The following is a 20288-nucleotide window of genomic DNA, read 5'->3' on the forward strand; positions in this document are numbered from 1 at the left end:
ATTACAGAGAAAGCTCATTAGCACAAATGGATGCAATAAGTCTTCCCAGGCGTCTGTCCCTGGATGCACAGGGGAGTGCACTCTAAGGTCAGATTATAGAAGGAATGACCCAGTCCTCATGAAATCACTCTGTGAAGGATTCCTTTATCTCATCTGCCAAACTTCTCTTCCAGCTTTAGGGTTAACATTCCCATGTGGGAATATTTATCTAGACAGCTCATGTCAGGGATAAATCCTTGATATTTATTTATTAATATTATAAAAGAAAAAGTATTCACTGGACACTTGTTAAGAATAGCAAGGAAGACTGTATTCAAGACAACTGCAAATAGGGATCAAGGCTATCATTATAGGATAGAGATTGAACCAAACTCTGAACACAACAGGGACAAGTTGGGATTTATAGCCAAAAGACAGGGCAGGGAGTTGAATGGAGCATTACTAAGAGGAAATGGTGAGGTATTAACAATGCATGGAGGGAGAAGAGAAACTTGATTAGATGTCAAAGGGAAGGATGATTTCAATAACCTTGCTTAGCAGGGTTCTTTGCTAAAACTGGATTCTGCAGGCCAGACACAGGCCAAAGAAGAGACCTACTTGATAAAGTGCTCAGAATTTTGTTAAAGTCAGAGTCCTTGTCAATACTTTGCCTTAGGGAAAGTCAATACTTTCCCTAAGAAAGTAGAATTGACAAAAATTTGAAATATGAAAAAGAGCTCAGTGAAGAAAAGGGAAAGAATGTTCTAAGAGGGGAGAAAGAGATAAGAAATATTCTTGATTCTGTAGTTTATTCAAACTCCTTTTGGAGTCAGTAGTTCCTCCTTTAAATGTTCTGGGAGTTTCAGAGCTAGGACAGGATACTGGACACAGGTGTCAAGAACCCTGTTCCTATGAAGCACCTAGTTTCATTGAGCTCTGAATCCAAATGTCATTATGTAGTGTAAAGAGGGTACTAACATTTGGAATGGGATTGTATTTGAAGGTCTTTGCTACACATTTAGGGCATTTAGAATTATGGACCACTGCCCAACAAGTGTTGATAACATTCTCCAAATATTGTGAAAAACCAGTGATGACACCCTCCACCCAATATGCACATGTCAGATGTGCCCTAAATGTGAAGAGGTCCATCCTATCTCCAACTGTTTCTCAATAGTAGAGACAAGGGCTGTAAGCAATCATTGAATTTCAAAATGTGAATTTCACTCTTATACATTACATTTTTGGTAATCTATTAGTTATCACATATCAGGGAAAATATTTGTCTTTTGGGGACTGGCTTATTTCACTAAGTATAATGGTTTTCAGTTGCATCCATTTTGTAACAAAAGAGGATTTCATTCTTTTTTTACAGCTGAGTAGTATTCCATAGTGTATATATGCCATCCAGTCCTCTTTATCCAGTCATCTGGACATCTGGGTTGATTACATTTCTTAGCTATTATGAATTCAGCTGCAATAAACATGGGGGTACAGATAACTTTTTCATATGCTGATTTCATTTCCTTTGGTTAAATTACCAAGAGTGGGGATTGCTAGGCCATATGGTATATCTATTTTCAGCTTTCTGAAGTAACTCCATACTGTCATCCACAATGGCTGCACAAGTTTACATCAGGAGGGACATTTAAAATAGAACTTTCCAGGGGCTGAACTACTAAATTTTTTCCCCTCTGGAAATTAAACTGCTAATATTTCTTTGCTTCTTTACTTGAGTGTTTTCCAACTAAAAACAATTTGATTTTTTAGGATAAATACAGGAACTGAAATCCTCTTGTAGCAAAATTTCAAGTCCTAAAATGTTTTTCTTTTTGTGGATATTTAAATATTGTATCTCTATGTTTCAAATTTAAATATTGTAACTCTATGTTTCAAATTCTGTGTTGCTATTCACAGTGCAGGTAATTTTGGCCCTACTTTGAAAATAAGTAAATACTGCTGTTTTACAGTATCTCCTGCAGCGTAGCTACTGTTAAGTAGCAGCAATAAATAATAACTACTGGTTCTAATTGCTTAGAGAATTACCAAGTGATAATCTGTGATGTAATTAAGTAAAAGGAACCAATGTTGTTTTTAACTACTTCCATAAAATAATTCCCTAGAGAGACATCAGAGCTTCCATGGCTGAAGTTACCTGGTAGGATAAAATTAATCTCCAAGCACACTGCACTTTGGATGTGAAAAGTCAACTAGTCCTTTGCTAGTGTTGTTGCTAAACGAACTATGCCAAGCTTACGTTCATTATTTTATGTAATTACTATGGTATTGAGTATTATTGTTTGTATGCTTTCTGATTCTTAAAATTAGATAGTACAAGAATAAGTCTATGCTGACTAGAGGACAGAAAGAGGGTCTTTTGAAACTCCCAGCTAATCTGCTTTATGAAAGAGAGAAGGGAGAGGACATGGCCACTCTTGGCTCTACATCAGTTGCCTGACTTGGGCTAGGCTGGGGTGTAATGGGTGTACTTGTGGGCCCTCTTCTGGGAGGAACCTAGAAACTCCCTAATCTGTACCCTGATGTATATCTGATGTTGCCAATTAATGCTGATAGTCATAGCACTCTAGGCTCTAACTTTTCTGAAGCCTCCAAAAATGACATGTCTGCTGAAACAAAGCACAGGTTCAGTTATGGAAAAGTGCAGATGGCTCTTGCAGGAAGTTTTCCCCTTTGGCTCATGGAGGCATAATTAACCTGGTTTCAGAAAGATGATCTCTTGTTGTTATTGTTATTTGCAAGCTATCATTAAGCATTCCAGGAGTTGATCAAGACCAACATTTCTTCTCATAAGGCTTGCCTTTCTGGTTTCAAACTCAAAAACGTTGTACTCAGTGGTCGGGATCTCCTTGAGTCCGAGACCTATTGAGGTCCCAGCAGCCTTGTATCCTGGTTCTCTACTTGTGAGAATCCAGTAACTGAGTTGTCTTGAGGAAAATGAGACGGCTGAAGAAAGGTAGGTAGGTAGAAGAATGCAGACCTGAAAACTAGCCAACAAGTTGTATTTCTTTCTGTCATGTAGATGATAAAGTTGTCCTGAATACATGAACTATGGAAATAAGACTTATCTTTCCATCACATAATGGTTTCCTGTGGCCTTTTCCTGTTGGTCTTTCATGAATTTGATTGCTTGCTGCTGTTTCATTGGTTTTAGATTAGGAAGACAAGGATTTTTAAAGGGGGAAATGCTAAACCAACTTTGAAAATGTCAATCAGATTGCAGATCTCTAAGCTCAACAGTCTTTATTAAATCTTCTGATGTTAATTATGAGTATATTTCAGGATTCAAATTTCTAATAATAGGAAACTAATTTTAGAGACTTAAGATTTCTCTTGGTTGTAAAATCTTGTAATTCTCCCAAGTGATATTGATGTCTTTATATATTTATGCCTCCCATGATATGCAACACCTGTAAGAGTTGTTTCGCTAATGCATCATTTTATTCAGGTTGCCTTGCACACTGTTCTCAGAGTTAGTGATTTCTGAGAGGTACCTTTTGATTACATGAGTGATTACAGGGTATTGCTAGGAGGGTAGAGCTCATGAGTGTGAAATCATTCAAAGCAATGTAGTATCATGAGATGGATGTTTTTGTAAAATGCCTTCTCATCTCGTTGCTCAAGTTTTTATACTTCAATTGATTTTATGGTTATAGGAATAAGATAGGCTCAGGAGAAGGAATATTTCATTTCAAGTCATGACTTGTACATTACCAGGAGTTCAATATTGCCAGGAGCAAGACCTAGAAGTACCAGTTGAATTCCATTGATGCCTACTTCAGGGGGAGATCTTGCCATTTGAGACCCAAGTTAGTCTGATATGATCTTTGCTGCATACCTATTTTCAATAAATCTTTATGGAATGAATAATGAACACATGTAAAAAACTACATGTGTTATTTCTGTGATTTTAAAAGGTGTCAGTTTTGCAGAGTGAGTGTACCTGTGTTGTCTGTTACCAATTGTGAGGACACTCTAACTTACTGGAGAGGAAGCCAGAGGCACTTTGCAATCTGTCACCTGTTTTCAGTTTATAAATGTAGAAATGATCTGGTGTGGACTTTCTGGCCAAAATGGAAATGCTAACATCAGTGCTTATTTGGCTATATTAAATGCTTATTTGCATTCTTGAGACTCTTTCTAATTTATACTTTTCTGAACATCCTCAAACAAGGGAATTACCAGAATAGACAGGCATGAAATTAATTTTTCATTCTCATTTAGGAATGGATGGAATACTCTTAGCTCACTTCTTTTGGAGTTTTGGATTTTATTTTTGTTTTTAATTCTTCTGCTGCTACTCCATATTGACACTGGCCTCCCCAGAGAGTGGATGAAACAAAACCACTCCACACTAGCATTACAGACTATTGGAAAGTGCTGTCTGGGGACAAGTTCTTCCCACAAAGTGCTAAGAATCTCATGGTTTGCCAGCTTTCCCTTCTGTAAGCAACTCTCCAGCATTTTATTAACTGCTTCAGATTGTCCTTTTCTCACTGACTTTATTACTTTATTTGTGACCACACTGACCTCATGTGAATGCAGGGATGGCCCTCTGTTAAACAAAATCAAATGTGAAAGCCTAGCTTCCCTTCCTCCTCCTGAATCCATGATTCTCACGAGAACATTTTTCTCTATGAATATGAGCTAGGTCAGAAAACAATGCTTAAAGACACAAATTGGATATCAGCAATGAGCATGAGAAACATCAAAGGATATAGCAGTTTTCCTACAAGTAATATCAGAGTGAATTTTGTTTATATTCAGTGTTTCAGGGTTCCTAGCTTATTGGTTAATATGCCTACCTTCTTTTCTTGACCAAGAATCATTTATTGAATTTTACTCTGGGTAACTACTGGTTGTTTCCAGGGATTCCAAGGCAAATACATCACACTACCAGCTCTAATGGAGCCCATACTCTAAGCTAAATGGGTAAGTATTCCCATGATATGAATAGAACAAGAAATAGTCCCTCCTCCAGATGCGTGACATTTGGGAGTGGTGGTATTTCATCTCAGTTGAGTGGTAGGAATGCAGATCTCACCACACCATGCAGTTCTAGTCCCTTTCACAATTCCAGGGTCAAACAATGTTAATATTAATATTGTGTGCAACTGTGTTGAGTGCTAATCCTTACTGTGCTCTGACACACTTCCTTCCAGACAGTTACCCTTGTTCTTAATAGTACTACTGTCCTTCCCTTTTCATACCCATATTTAATTAATAATTAAGTCTTAGCACCATCCCCCATGGTTCTCACAGCCCTTTCATTTCTATTCCGCTCTCAGCTACTGTGAGGTTATCACCTCCTCGTAATTAGGCTCATTCATTCAGGTCCTCTGCCTTCAGTTCACACAGTCCCTACTGCCAGTCCCGGTCTTCCTGAAGCCCAGCTTCTGTTCCTCCCCTATTCTACCTAAACAGCAGATCTGCCAGCAAATGGAATGAAGATGGATTCATTAAATTTCTGACCTCATTTTTGCATTCCTTTTCTCTCACCCCCCTGGCACAAGTGAACTCATCATTGCTCTCAATAGATGGTGTCTATACTCTCAGTTGTTACCGTTGTCTATGTGGCTTCTTCTGCCTTTGCCTCCTTCTGTATACAATTTCCAAACCTCTGCATTCCTCATGGCCCATGTGAAAATCTTCCACCACCACCACCCTCAGACTTCAGTGATCTCTCTTTCTTGTGAACCCCAGTATTACTTTCTACTTGATACAACCTTTACTTATGTAACAATGAAGACGACTGTGACTATCAGCACTCAGCATTAATATAAGGGGATTTCAAAAAGCTTAAGGAAAATGCACACAATCTTTTTTTTTATAAATATTTATTTATTTATTTATTTGAAAGCCAGAGTTACACAAAGAGAGAAGGAGAGGCAGAGAGAGAGAATCTTCCATCTGATGGTTCACACCCCAATTGGCCCCAATGGCTGGATCTGCGCTGATCCGAAGCCAGGAGCCAGGAGCTTCCTCCGGGTCTCCCATGTGGGTGCAGGGGCCCAAGGACTTGGGTCATCTTCTACTGCTATCCCAGGCCATAACAGTGAGCTAGATCAGAAGTGGAACAGCCGGAACGAGAACCGGCCCCCACGTGGGACACAGGTGCTTCAGGTCAGGGTATTAACCCACTGTGCCACAGCGCAGGCCCCACACACAATCTTTTAATTCCATTATCCATGATCTCTACAAAATATTCCCACATGAGCCAGTTGCTCTGCTAAAGTTTTGTGTTCATTATCTCACTTTATCATCACCAGTGAGGTGAGAGCCGTGATCCTCCTACAAAGGCATACACTTATCAACTACTGAGAGACAAAGCAACTTGCTAAGCCCACAAAGAAAACCTAGCTGGGACTTGACTCAGGGTCTACCTAACTCTAAACATTATTCTTTTCATCACTACATTTCATTGCCTCACACAAACGTATTTTTTAATGCCTCCTACTGGTTTCCATCTAATAGCAAAAAAGTAAATACATCCTTTTTTGTGCTTTCCCCAAAGAAGAGCTTCATTAACACTGAATAAATGCCTCCTTACCCTTATCCAGTAGCAAGTATTTCAAAAAATTTAAAAAGAAACAAATGAATAGTAAGAAATTTCACTAATCGTTGAAATTAGCAGATGGATGCATTTGGTGTTAATTTTACTCTCTTCAATTCTTGGGAGAATTTAGAAGCAGCAGGACTCAAAGTGATAAAATGTTGGTTTTATTTATTCAAATCATTTATTTATTTAAACCAAAGAACTAAGTAGAGGGGAGACAGAATCTAGGGGAATTAACTACAAATGGTGCTTTATTGTATGTGTGTGTGTGATTTATATACACATGATGGTTTCTACTCTTCTTATCCACAGAAACACAAAGAAGGATCCCAGCAGACTACTTCTTGAAAGCTTTCATTCTAAGTATCATTTTGAGTGGTGAATATGAATATTTTACATTCTGGTATCTTTATGCAGAGATGGATAGGCCTGCCAGGATTGGTCAAAAGAAAACATCCTCTTATCTCCTGGCTCTCCTTGAATGAAAGAGCACTATATTTGCCATCACGATTTCCTCTACACAATTTCAAAATCAGGGCCTTGTTCTTGGGCAAAAACATTATCCTTTGTGTTAGGTTTTCAGTAAGCATTGGTTGAACTGGGGACAGGTTGGAGCAGAGGCTGACTGACCCGTATGCTTTCCATATATTATTTTGTCTTACTTGGTAGAGATACACAAATATTTGCAATGGCTTGTTGTTTTTGTGAAATATACACAATTCAGTCAAGCTTCTGTGACCTGAATTGAACCAAAATTCAGAAATCAAATAAAATTCTGTAGCTTGTTCTTTATCTAAATCTCTAAAGAATTTATGTTATCAGATGTTTGAATAGTATTCAATCCATTATTCTATCTGATCCTAAGACTGAATGCCAAGTATTCTCTTTCCAACTAATAATGTCAGTAGGCAATTCATTATTCCAATATTACAAGGAATAATATTCTTAAGGCAATACAAATCCAATATTTGCTGCACTGACTAGGATAGGATGAAATTAAAAGAGATAAAAATGTGCTTATTACATTTACTTTTCCTTATTTCCTTCTTCCTTTCTGTCTCTTTCTCTTTCCTCCTTGCTTTTCTCCTTGTTCTCCCTTCCTTCCTTTCTCCTCTTGAAAATATGTGCCCCATTAAATAATGGAAGCAGAATTAAGTACAGGTTTCAGTTCTCTGGGAGATTATCCTTGCTGAGAAAAGTTGGTCTAATTTGACAATTTGTAGCTATGATTCAGGGTAGTAAATTAAAGATTAATCTTTTACTAATGTTAATTCTACAATAGCAAAGCACAGCATTTTTATTAGCATCCTTTATAAACCAAATATTTTCAGAACACAAACTTTTGTTCCTCCCCTTGATCATCCCATTGAGAAATAGATATTCATTTTCCTAGGAGCACAATGACATACAATCAATGACGTTGTCCAACTCAAACCTGAATCACATAGGAATTATTAGAAGCCATTTAGGAAAGTATATAATCTGAATCTCCATCCCAGATCATTTTTCAAAGACCCTCAGCTCTAGAAGAGGAGACAGTAGGCTCACTTAAACAGTACCTGATTGGATTTTGTGTACTTCTAATTGTTCTGCTACAATCACCACCATGAAAGCAGCATGACAAAGACAGGTATCTTTATAATTCTTGCAAGTACAATACTACCTCCTATTGGGATGTGCTTTCCAATTCATAAAGCTCATTTGCACATTTCAATTTTTAAAGATTTATTTATTAATTTGAAAGAGTTACAGAGAGAGAGAGAGAGAGAGAGAGAGATTGAGAGATCTTCCATCAACTGGTGCATTCTCCAAATGGCCACACCAGTCAGGGCTGGGCCAAGCTAAAGTTAGGAGTGGGCTTCCCACATGGGTGTAGGAGTTTAAGCACTTGATCCATCATTTGCTGCCTTCCCAGATGCATTAGCAGGCAGCTGGATTGGAAATGGAGCAACTGGGATAGGAACCAGTATCCAGATGGGATGCTGGCATCACAAGTGGTGGTTTAACTGCTATGCCATGTTTCAGGCCTCGACATATCCTTTATTTTTTTGTAAGATTGATTTATTTATTTGATAGGCAGAGTTAGAAAGAGAGGGAGAAGCAGACAGAGGGGTCTTCCATCTACTGGTTCACTCCCCAAATGGCCACAACTGCTGGAGCTGGGCTGATCTGAAGCCAGGAGACAGGAGCTGCTTCTGTGTCTCCCATGTGGGTGCCCAAGTACTTGGGGCATTTTTCACTGCCTTTCTAGACCATTAACAGAGAACCAAATTGGCATAGGAGCAAGCTGGGACATGAATTGGTACCCATATAGGATCCCAGCACCACAGGCAGAGCCTTAACCTACTACACCATAGTACTGGCCCCCTGACATACCACTTTGCTTGAAACCATTGTTCTCCTGAATCAACAGGAAGTATCCTTTGCTGACTTTTGGTTGTGTACAAGTAGTTTCATATTTAGTGAGTGGCAGAGGCAAGATGTGAAGCTCCCTCACTTCTCTTCGGCACAGGCTCTTTTGCCATTATCTCAAAAGAGAGTTGTTTCCCTGCTCAGAGGCCAAAATGCCTCAGAGGAGATCCAGGGAGCATGTTTTCCTTGTGAGCTTCACTTTGGCATTAGTATCCTTGCAAGGGGGAAACCACTCTCAGTAACTGTGAGAACCACACAATAGTTATTTTAGTAATTAACCATGAAAGAAGTTTTAAATGGAATAAAGAGATAAAGGAGCTTGGGCAGATGCAAGGTTTCCGTACCTGTGACATAGATATTTGGGAAAAAATTATATTCAAAACTACCTTGTAGTTTACAGTTGACCTTAAAAATTTCCCAAGAAAGAAATCATAAACATTTAATTGCATTAAGTATAAAGTCAAGAGGTTTCAACACAGAATTGGCCAAAGAGGTTTAACTACAATATTAGAAGGCTTGTTGCAACAGCAGAAAAATTAGTATGAGAATATGCACTGTGATTTTAGGATAGGCTAAGAAGCAATCTCCACCCCCATCCCCAAGTCCTTCTAAGAAATAGTGTCATTTGCAACTCCAGCATACTACAGGGTCCTCTGATCACAAAAGAGCCAGTTTTTTCTTACAGAAGGCTAGCCTTGGGATCAAGGTCCTGGAACCTCCACTAAAAATTCTAAGCACAATCATGCCACTTCTTGAAACTTGAATCATCTTCTCATTTGGTAAGAGATTACTCTTTTCCACAGTTTGCCTCCATTTGTAGTATACTTTTGACTTAGATTTCAAAGCCCTAGGTAGCAATGTTGGATGCCCAACTCATAAAAATAACATTAGAACCTAAAAATGAGTCACTATTCATAATCTCCAATTGCTCACAGTTTAATGATGAAACCCCTGTAGATAAACCACTGCTAAGTCCTAATTAATAAAAAAAATCCCTTTTCTGTGGAAAAATCTATGTTCTATCTATGTTCTGTATTTTCTGCTAATATGATTATTTGTGTGTCACTGGCAATTTTCTGTCCACATAGTGCTTTTCATGTTTTCACATTTAACCTTATACTTATCAATCTAAAACTGATGTCATCCATAACAGACTATATAGATGGTATGCAAATTATAAAAAAGATAGAAAAAATATAAATATCCATTTGTCATCTGTTAGTTCATTTATTCATTTTTTTAATATCTTAGAGACAGAAGAAAACAGGGAGAAATAGAACTCTCATTAGCTGGTTTTCCCCAAATGCCTATAGAAGTCTGGAATGAACTGGGCCAAACTAGAATCTGGGAACTCAATTCAAACGTTTTACATGGATAAAAGGAGCCCAATTAGTTGAGCCATCAACACTGCTCCCCTCCAGTCTGCATTATCTGGAAGCTGGAGTCAGGAGCTGGAACCAGGCATCAAACCCAGGCATCCAGTGTGAGATACAAGCATCTGAACAGTTGTTTTAGCTAGTAGGCTTATTGCTCATGCCCGTTTATTTTGTCACAAGTCCCAAAATACTCTGATAGAATTGTGACCATAGGCAATAAAGAAAATGCATTTTATTTCTGGATTATTAGAGTTAAGCAATATATGAATCTAAATGAGTTGGTAGAATGAAGAAATTCTAGAAATGCTTTCTGTTCTCATTTCCACAATTTGCAAGATGAAATAGCTGAACTGTTTGTGACCATTTTGATTTGCTTAGAAAACATGTTAGAATATGCATGGAGAACTATTATGGCAGTGTGCAATCTCTAGTAGGCACTATTTTTTTAAATGTACTTTCCACTAACACAATTATTATGAAAATAGCTCAGCATTCCTTTATACTGAACATCTAGTTTTCCCTATTATTAAATCCTATGGCTAGTATATTTCTTACAGCTAACTAACCAATATTAATACATTGCTACTCACTGAAGTTTGTACTTATCCAGAGTTCTTAAGTTTTTACATCATGATCTTCTGTCCAAAAAACTTTGTTATGTTTAGTTTTCAGGTTTCCTTGGGTTCTCCTCGGCTGACAGTTTTTTAGCTTTTCCTTGTTTTCTGTTAAACTTGACAATTTTGAGGAGTACTGGTCAGGTATTTTGTAGACTGTCCCTCAACGGGAATTAGGTATATTATTTTTCTTGTGGGTAATGGGACATTTTGATTCTTTGGAAGGAAGAGCACAGAGGTGTCGCTCCCCCTCTTCATGGAGGAATGACACTAAACCCTGCCTAGGCTTCCTATCCGAGTCACGGCACCATTATGTCGCTCCCCGTCTTCGTGGAGGAACGACACAGGACCCTGCGTTGTTCTTTCGTCTGCTCGGCCCTTCCCGGGTTTGCTGCTGGTTCTTCCCGGGTTGGCTACCGTCCCTTCCACCTCCGTGGAAGGGCGGTTCCCCTGCCACTTTCCCCACTTCCGCGGGGGAGCGGCACACTGCCAGCTGGCTCTCTCGGGGGCTGCACAGGTGTTCCTTCAGATAGATGTTCCTGGTGCATGTTGTCTCTCTCCTCCTTTATAGTCCTCTTCCACCAATCCCAACTCTGCTACCCACACGCAGAGTATGCTGCTCTCCTCCAATCAGGAGCAGGTCCTGCTGTTTATTGGTTGAACTGGAGGCAGCTGTGTAGAAGCTGTTTCCTCCTCTCCCAGCGCCATATTGTGGGAGAGCAGATGCATAGAATAAGTCTTAATTCCAGTAACAGTCTAGTCCGAGTTGCTCCCAGTTGCTCCCCACACAGAGGTAAAGTGACAATTTCATCACCACAGCAGGAGTAAGTTCTAGCAACATGATTTATCACTGATGAAGTTGACCTTGATCATCTGGTTCAGGTAATGCTTCTCATATTTCTCTAGTGCAAACTTCCTCTTTTTCCCCCTTTCCATACTCTGCTCTTTGGAAAGAAGTCACTACATTTAGCCCCCACTTAAGGAGTAAAGAGATATTCTCCTTGTCCTTCAGATTGAAGTAACTCCACAAATTATTTGATCTAATAGGTATTTTAAATTAAAAAAAAAAATGAGATGGGCCAGCACCGCGGCTCTATAGGCTACTCCTCCGCCTTGCGGCGCCGGCACACCAGGTTCTAGTCCTGGTCGGGGCACCTGATTCTGTCCTGGTCGCCCCTCTTCCAGGCCAGATCTCTGCTGTGGCCCGGGAGTGCAGTGGAGGATGGCCCAAGTACTTGGACCCTGCACCCCATGGGAGACCAGGATAAGTACCTGGCTCCTGCCATCGGATCAGTGCGGTGCGCTGGCCACAGCGCACCGGCCACGGCGGCCATTGAAGGGTGAACCAAAGGGAAAAAGATGAAGAAATCCACATGAAGAAGCCAGGAGCTAAGGAAATCAAGGTAATGATTACTGGAAAGATACGAGGTAGGGTCACAGTCCTCAACAGAGATATAGACTCATGACTAGAGACACATTCCATCTGACTTTTTACTGCCTACCCAGTTCTTCTGGAAATGTAAAGCATTTGAACATTTGGAAACTATTACAAAGTCCATAATCCTTTTACTTTTCTCCTGGGGTCATCTCATGAATATCATACCTCCTTCATTGCCATGCCAAACATGCATTTTGGTCCCCAAAATGCATAGAATGATTTCCAAGTTTCTGGGAAGATATGTCTTTTCAAATCTTTGCAATGTCTTTTCATGAAAGTGGAAACGACTGGATATGTGATGTAAAGAGGTACTATTTTTTAAAATGATTTGTTAAAGATCTTTATAATTACTGAATTCTCTCTTCCATCAACTTAAAGTTCTTTCTCAAAATTCCTCAAAGATCTACTTGTCAAATGCAATAACACTTTGTTATTCATCTTGATCTTTATGTTGCATTTGACTCCCTTAATTAATGACCTTCTAGTATTAGATAACTATTGCTGAATAAAAATCCATCCCCTAACTCAATGGCTTAAAAAACAAATTATTGGGGCTGATGCTGTGGTACAGTGGCTGGAACTGCCACTGTGGAGCCATATGGGCACTGTTTTGAGTCCTGGGTGCTCCACTTCCAAGCTGGCTTACTCCCTGATGATCTGACTGTAAGGCAGTGGAGGATGGTTCAGGTGCTTTGGCACCTGCATCCACATGGGAGACCTAGAGGAGGCTCCTGGCTCCTGGCTTTGGAGATACCCAGCTCTGAGCATTGCAGCCATTTGGGGAGTGGACCAGCAGATGGAAGAATCTCTCTCTCTCTCTCTCTCTCTCTCTCTGCCTGTACCTCTGTCTTTCAAATAAATAAATAGGTCTTTGAGGGAAAAATCAATCAATTATATTACTCATGCATCTGTGAGGTGGATAGAGTTTCTCTCGTTAGGGTTCAGCTAGGTGCTTCTACTTCTAATGAAGATTACTGATTGGTAAAGGAATCACTGGTTTGCATGTTTCTCATCCATTCTTAGTCCAGCATGCCAGCTGTGGCATGATTTGTACCTCAGCAATGGCAGAAGGCAAGACAAGTGTTGACATCTGAGCTGTCTTAACAGTTAGACCTGGAATTAGCAGTTTTCATGTCTGTGTACATGCCATTAGTCAAGTCAAGTAGTAGGGATAAAAGATAGAATATGCACTGAATCCTCAGTGAGGCCACAAGGCACAAGTGAAGAATTGGGTCCACTAATTCAGTAATGCACTTTTGCTTCTTGAAATCCACCCCCCCACACAATATACCATTTTGGTATTTTTGCCCTTTATTATTTCTTTAATTCTATTACCTTCTAGCTCAGCACTAAATGTAGGCTTCATCTAAGGCTCAGCCTTTCAGCCCTGATTTTCTCTATACATGTTTTCCTAAGCACTCAGACTCCATCCCTGAGGCTCTGATGATAATTTCCAATTTATCATTGTGTTGTTCATGTTTTCATTTGGAATTATCTAGAGTCATAGTATTTGGTGACAAGCTACTCTCAAATCAATGTTTGATCCCAATAAAAGCTGTCTCTTGAAAAGGCTTGTGTCTATAGATAATTATTTTGATATGAATACAAAACCAAAATCAAAACAACGTCCCAGTGATAACTTGCCTTATGTTAATAGGAACATAAAATTTCTAAAAATGGAAAGAGAACATATCTGAAAGAAAGCAATAAGGGAAGTATTGAGAGGTATTTTTTATGAGAAATGGTTAAAGCTAGTAATACTTTGTAAATTTTATTTAAGGTATACAAATTTTATGTAGTTCATGTATACTAATTTAGGAACATAGTGATACTTCCTACTCCAATCTCTCTCCTGCTCACCTTCCCACCCTCCCTCCTCCTTCCTCTCCTATACCCTCTCTTTTTACAATGATCTACTTTTAGTTTACTTTACACTGAAAAAATTAACTCTACACTAAGTAAAAATCCAACAAATAATAATAAGAAAAAAACACTGTTGCCAAAAGTAGAAATAAGGGTTTAAACAATCATTGAAGCCCAAAATGTCAATTTCACTCCTAATATTACACTTTTGATACCCTATTAGTTACCACAGATTAGAGAAAACATGTGGTATTTATATTTTTGAAACTGGCTTATTTCACTAAGTATGATGTAATACTTTTTAAGTCTAGGAGTTAGATAGGAGATCACAACTGTTGTGTTTAGAAAGCTGAAACTGTATTTATGGGGAGATGTGAGGTTTTTAAATATAGCAGAATTACTCCCAATGAGTGATGTTTGGGGAAGAAAAATTCAACTTGATACATGGAAATAATTTTTAGTAAGAAGAACTGTACAGAAAAAGTGTGCTATCTTTATTTTTCATTCATGTCACTATTGTCTCCCAAAAGTCTTGTCCTCCCTTTTCCAACTTATCCCATTAAAATCCTACTCACCTTATCACCCACCTATCTCAAGCTGTCATCTTGCCATATACCTTTCCCTCAATACTCAAATTTTAAACAATTTCTCTCTACTCACATTGCTAATCTCCTACTCCACTCTAATTTAATTAGAGGCTCTTCGAAAATACAAAAAGGACATATTAATTTATAGGTTCAAACAGGAAACACAACACTGAGCTTATAACAAACATTTGGTAAGTTCTCGTTGTTGGGTCACAGATTTCCTGATTTCAGATCTGCAGTTATTAGGTTCATTTACAGTTTGAGCCATCTTGGAATGGAAAGGAACCTGATGATTTTACAAGAGGACATAGCAGATTTTGCATCACTTGTCTTTCAGGTTTATATTTTCCTACTCACAAAACTATACCACCAAATTCAGACATCGTAAGATCTTATCTTGTTGGGTGAAATACTTGGTACCAAATACTGTGGTGAATATGCCACTATTTCCTCAGATCTGACAGTTACTCGAAATAAAGAATCAGCTAGTGATTGGGAGTATATGCTGTGGGACAGGACACACCACACTGGAGAACTGTCTGTCACTCTTGTTTGTATCCCAGTCGGGCAGTTGTCATAGTTACTGATGTACTCAGTGATTTCCTTTTCAAATCACACCCAATAGACTTTCAGTGAAAATAAACTATTCTTCCTGCTTTATTTTTCTCTGTTCGTGAATTGAAGCTAAAAAATACCATCAACCATGTGAATATTTTTGTACTTTTAGCAAGATCACAGGCATACAAGAGGAAAAAACAAGGCTTAATCAACATATTTGCCTCTGATTGAGGTCTCAGTTCATTTGTTCAGCGGTGATTCATTGACCTAGGTGCTGGGGACACAATTATGACCATGGCCCAGTCCCAGCCCCCAAGAATATCAGTGTTCTGTGAGACAGGGAGATGATTCAAGATGTATTTAAATGAAGAACAGTGGGAACAGTTTATAGTTTGTCATGGGAACCCAGGGTGATGTCTTGTTAAGTTTGGGGTACTAATGGGATCAGACTGAAGGGATGCAAACATCCCATGGATCTCAGAAGCATTGCACCTGGGAAATCTAATGAATGTATTTTCAGTTGTTCTGGGCACAGGACACCAATGTGACCCTGCAGGCTGGACTCATGGAGCAGAGGCATGAAGAGGCCAGCCCTGCTGCAGGCATATGCTGTCACATGCTGATACTCACCACAACTCTCCTTCTGCTCTGACCCCAGGAACTCCTTCACAGACATCCTCCGTGCCATCCTGCTGTCCCTGGAAGTCCTTATCGAAGATCCTGAACTTCAGATAAATGGCTTCATTTTAATTATAGACTGGAGTAATTTTTCCTTCAAACAAGCCTCCAAACTGACACCTTCAATCCTTAAACTGGCCATTGAAGGGTTGCAGGTATGTTTAACAAATGTACAATACAAGACTGTGTGTGACCACATGATTTTTTTCTTATTATTGCAAGCAGAGGAACAGTTGTCTTTTAGAATGGAAAAAGGAAACTTGGACAAAATTCATCTGAGTACCCAATATTTTTATCTCTGCCTGAATTTAGATGTTTGTTTTTTTTAATTAGCCTTGATTTTCATTAATAGCTCTTAAATTACTATTACCATAGGCACAAATTACCTACAGTAGCAATAATGAAGAAAGCTCAGAGATGTTTGACTTAATTCATCAGAGAGTTCACAAAAATTAAAACTAGGAAACATCTGCTTTATGAGCATGTCCTATATAGAGGCAGCACAAGGGCTTTCCGGGATTTCCAGCAGCATTTTTGTGCCCCAGAAATGTACCCTGTGGATCACCACTTCCCAGAGAGTAATGTTAACGTGCTAAACTAGAGCATTTCAGGGCAAACAAAGAAAGCAAGTGAAACTCTACCTCTTATTTGTAGGATCAGTTGTCAGGATTTTGTGGAAGGAATTTTTAAGCTGCCTGGAGAATTGGGTGGTCAAACTCTGGGGTGCCTTTGACTTTATAAGGGTCAGCAATTCTATGAACGGTAACCAAATCAGAAGCAGTGCTGCTTAGCTTCCTGGTGACTCATAATTATAGTACAAAATTAGGAGCAGAGTTTGGGAGATTCAGAATTAGCATAGATGAAACTTATGTCCCTTCTTAAATTTGAAGGAAGTTTGACTCAGTGGAGTGATCACCTCCCAGTAGATGGCAGTTATGTCTGTGGCAAAATATGGACATTAAATAATTTTTAGATCAAGCAGTCATAACTTATGTTCCTCAAAGTGTGAAACTGGTAACCATTTCAATCACATCTCATACTGCAGTGTGATAAGTAATTAGTGCATCTCTTTCTAAAAGCTACAGCTTATTCATACCTGGCCCCTAGCAAATACCTAGCACTTCTGATAGACATACACGGGTACTTTAGAAATTTTATGAAAAATGGAACTGAAAGATGTTGTTATGGCACAAAAAATTTTGAAACCCATGCATATGAGGGATCTTCAACAAGTTCATGGAAAATATGTATTCCTTTTTTTTTTGTAATGTACTCAAATATTCATATATAAAGGGAAAACATTTTTTAAATATTTATTTATTTGAAAGTCAAAGTTACAGAGAGAGCTCTTCTATCTGCTGGTTCACTTCTCAGTGACAGCCAATAGCCAGGGCTGGACCAGACTGAAGCCAGGAACCAGGAGCTTCTTCCAAGTCTTTCTCATGGGTAGCAGTGGCCCAAGCACTTGGGTTCTCTTCTTCTGCTTTTTCCAGGCCATTAGCAGGGATCTAGATATGGAAGTAGACCAGCTGGGTATTAAACCTGTGACTGTATGGGACAAAAGCATTGCAGATGGCAGCTTTTCATGCTACAACACAACACTGCGCCCCAGAAAATGTGTGTTACTTTTTAAAACTATACGTGAATTTAAAATTTCTTTGGTACCCAAATAAACACCTTTTAATTCAAATTTTTTTCAGGAAATTTTTTAGTACTCTTGTGTGCTTATTGAATGGATCATATTTTATTGGAACCTTATTTCTCAGAGGCAGAGAAGTGGATCAGGCATTTCAGAAGAGGAACAGCAAGTACAAATTGCTTCAGGAATGCCAAGATGTCCTGAGTGACTGCATAATACAGGGTACCTCGGGTCTGTCTTTAAAGATGCTTTTCCATGGCCAGCCTACAGGAAACATCCTGGCTTGTCAAAGTCACAATCATAGACTTGTATGTTCTTCACTATCAATCACTTTCTTAGCTCAAACTCCTTTTCTCCAACTTCCTCTCTTCTAAGCTTTGAATATCTGATCTTTCTCTCCTTAAAGCTTTTATCAAAGAGAGATTTAAAGTTAACATCAAGGTTTATTTCATGTCCTATAATTACACTGACTGTATTCCCATGCATTTCTGTACAAGTTTCATGTGATCTTCTCTTTTTTTAAAAGATAATTCATTATGTGTGTAAGTAGCTCTGATTCAAGTTCTATGCCTTTATAAGTTTGTTTTTTTTTTTTATATAAATCAGAAAGAAAATGTCCTTTATCTGACCCTGGGTTCCAGTTTTTCTTTTTGAAATGTGTGGGTTATACAACATGTCCCTTGCTGGATTCTCTAGGCTGATGTGCATCTTACTGAGTTATGCATGTGAACATGTTTTAAAGGGTAAAGCACATAAGTGCTCGCTATTCTCGTGAGAAATACTAGATGGGCTTTTGTAGGGCAAGGTGGGCCCCATCTGGGTCTTCTCTTATTATGTACCAAGGTCCAGCATGAACTCACAATGTCCTTCATTTCCCATTAAGGAATAGTTTCTACTGGGAGAAGGGAGATGTATGAGACCAGAGTCAGAGAGAATAAGTATGGCAACTAACTCTCAGAGCAGTGGGCAGGACCCTATTGTTACTCTCCCCTCTTTTGAGGCAAGATGAACCCTCTTGGATTGAGGATAGCATCAGATCATTCTGGAGTCATGGTGTCTGCATTGAGGGTGCAGTTTCTGGGGAATTCTGTCTGATCAGACCCTGGAGCCTCAAAAAAAAAGTACAGATCCTCTTGCTGGTGGAGGACTCAGTGGTGTCAGGAAAGCTAGGAGCTCCTCCATGTGGGATGCACATGCTTCCATCCTGTACTAATGGCCATACTGAAGAGGCTTTGAGGGTTGCTGTAGGCAAGCCAGTGGATAGTCAGTTCTGGCCAAACCAGGCAACTTCTCACTTTAGATTGTTCTCTTTCTGGCTTTGGAGAACATTCAGGCATTTGGGTCAGCCCACCCCTGACACAAGTAGTGACCTTTCTTCATTGCAGGGTTGTCTCCATCTCCAGGTAACCATAAAAACTTCTATTATCTTTAAAAAGCTAGAACTGATATAAGTAAAATTCATCCCTTTGTGATCACAAGTGTTGTGGGAGGGGGATCCCATTTGGTTCTCTGTCGGCTGCAAATACTCAAGATAAGTTCTGCAACACCACTGGAAGACTTTGGTGGATTCAGGGAAAGGCATACAAGGCTTGCAGTGGAAGAGAAGTCACACTCTTTCTTCCTCCCAATCACCTTGCTGGTGCAGGAGGCCTGCAGAGGCCATGGCATCCACTGGGCATGGGGAAGGTTGAAGGGAAGGGAGAGAAACAGAGGGAGATCCTATGTTCCAGGACAGAGAACTTGCTGTCTCTGCCATCCTGCCTTTTGTTTGGTAAGTGTGAGAAAGTAGCTTTGCCAGAAAAAATAATCAAATTAGTTTGTTTGTCCATCTGGTTTCATGTGTCAAGTGTTCATGTGATTTGTCTAAGATTACCTGCTGCTTAACTCCTCGTGAATTTGAGACCTTGGAATATGACAACACCCCTGCCCCTGCACCCCCCCCCCCACACACACACATTGTACCTCTCACAGGGAGAATAGGTTGGGAGTCATCTAAAATAGCTCACTGTTCAGGTCCATGAGAATTTAGGCCATCTATGGTCAATCTCCCACCATGCATCACAACTAGTTCCAGAAATCCAAGTTTTAGTCCTATTATCTTGGTTCTTAGTTCTCCATAATGATAGTTATCTAACAAGTCCTTTGCTTACTAATTGTCGCAAACTGATGAGATTCACATGCAGATTTATTAGGGGATGATCTTAGAGTCAACACCCATAGAAGGAATGCTAAGTGTATTAGCTTTTCTTCAGTGTAATAACCTGGGGCAGCCTGCGCCACAGCTCACTAGGCTAATCCTCCGCCTTGCAGCGCAGGCACACCGGGTTCTAGTCCCGGTCGGGGCACCGGATTCTGTCCCGGTTGCCTCTCTTCCAGGCCAGCTCTCTGCTGTGGCCAGGGAGTGCAGTGGAGGATGGCCCAAGTCCCTGGACCCTGCACCCCATGGGAGACCAGGATAAGTACCTGGCTCCTGCCATTGGATCAGTGCGGTGCGCTGGCCGCAGCGCGCTGGCCGCGGCAGCCATTGGAGGGTGAACCAACGGCAAAGGAAGACCTTTCTCTCTGTCTCT

General features: G+C 39.7%; 1 protein-coding gene across 2 annotated transcripts in view; it reads left to right on the forward strand.

Moving 5' to 3' along the window:
• Positions 1-20288, forward strand: part of CLVS1 (clavesin 1) — a 190828-nt gene that overhangs the window by 73913 nt on the left and 96627 nt on the right. For both annotated transcript variants that reach the window (XM_051843797.2, XM_051843796.2), the window contains one exon: positions 16060-16234. In XM_051843797.2, coding sequence (XP_051699757.1) covers positions 16060-16234 — 175 coding nt within the window. The remainder of the gene's footprint in view (positions 1-16059; positions 16235-20288) is intronic.

The sequence above is a fragment of the Oryctolagus cuniculus genome, chromosome 6 (genome assembly GCF_964237555.1).
Source record: "Oryctolagus cuniculus chromosome 6, mOryCun1.1, whole genome shotgun sequence".
Classification (NCBI taxonomy): domain Eukaryota; kingdom Metazoa; phylum Chordata; class Mammalia; order Lagomorpha; family Leporidae; genus Oryctolagus; species Oryctolagus cuniculus.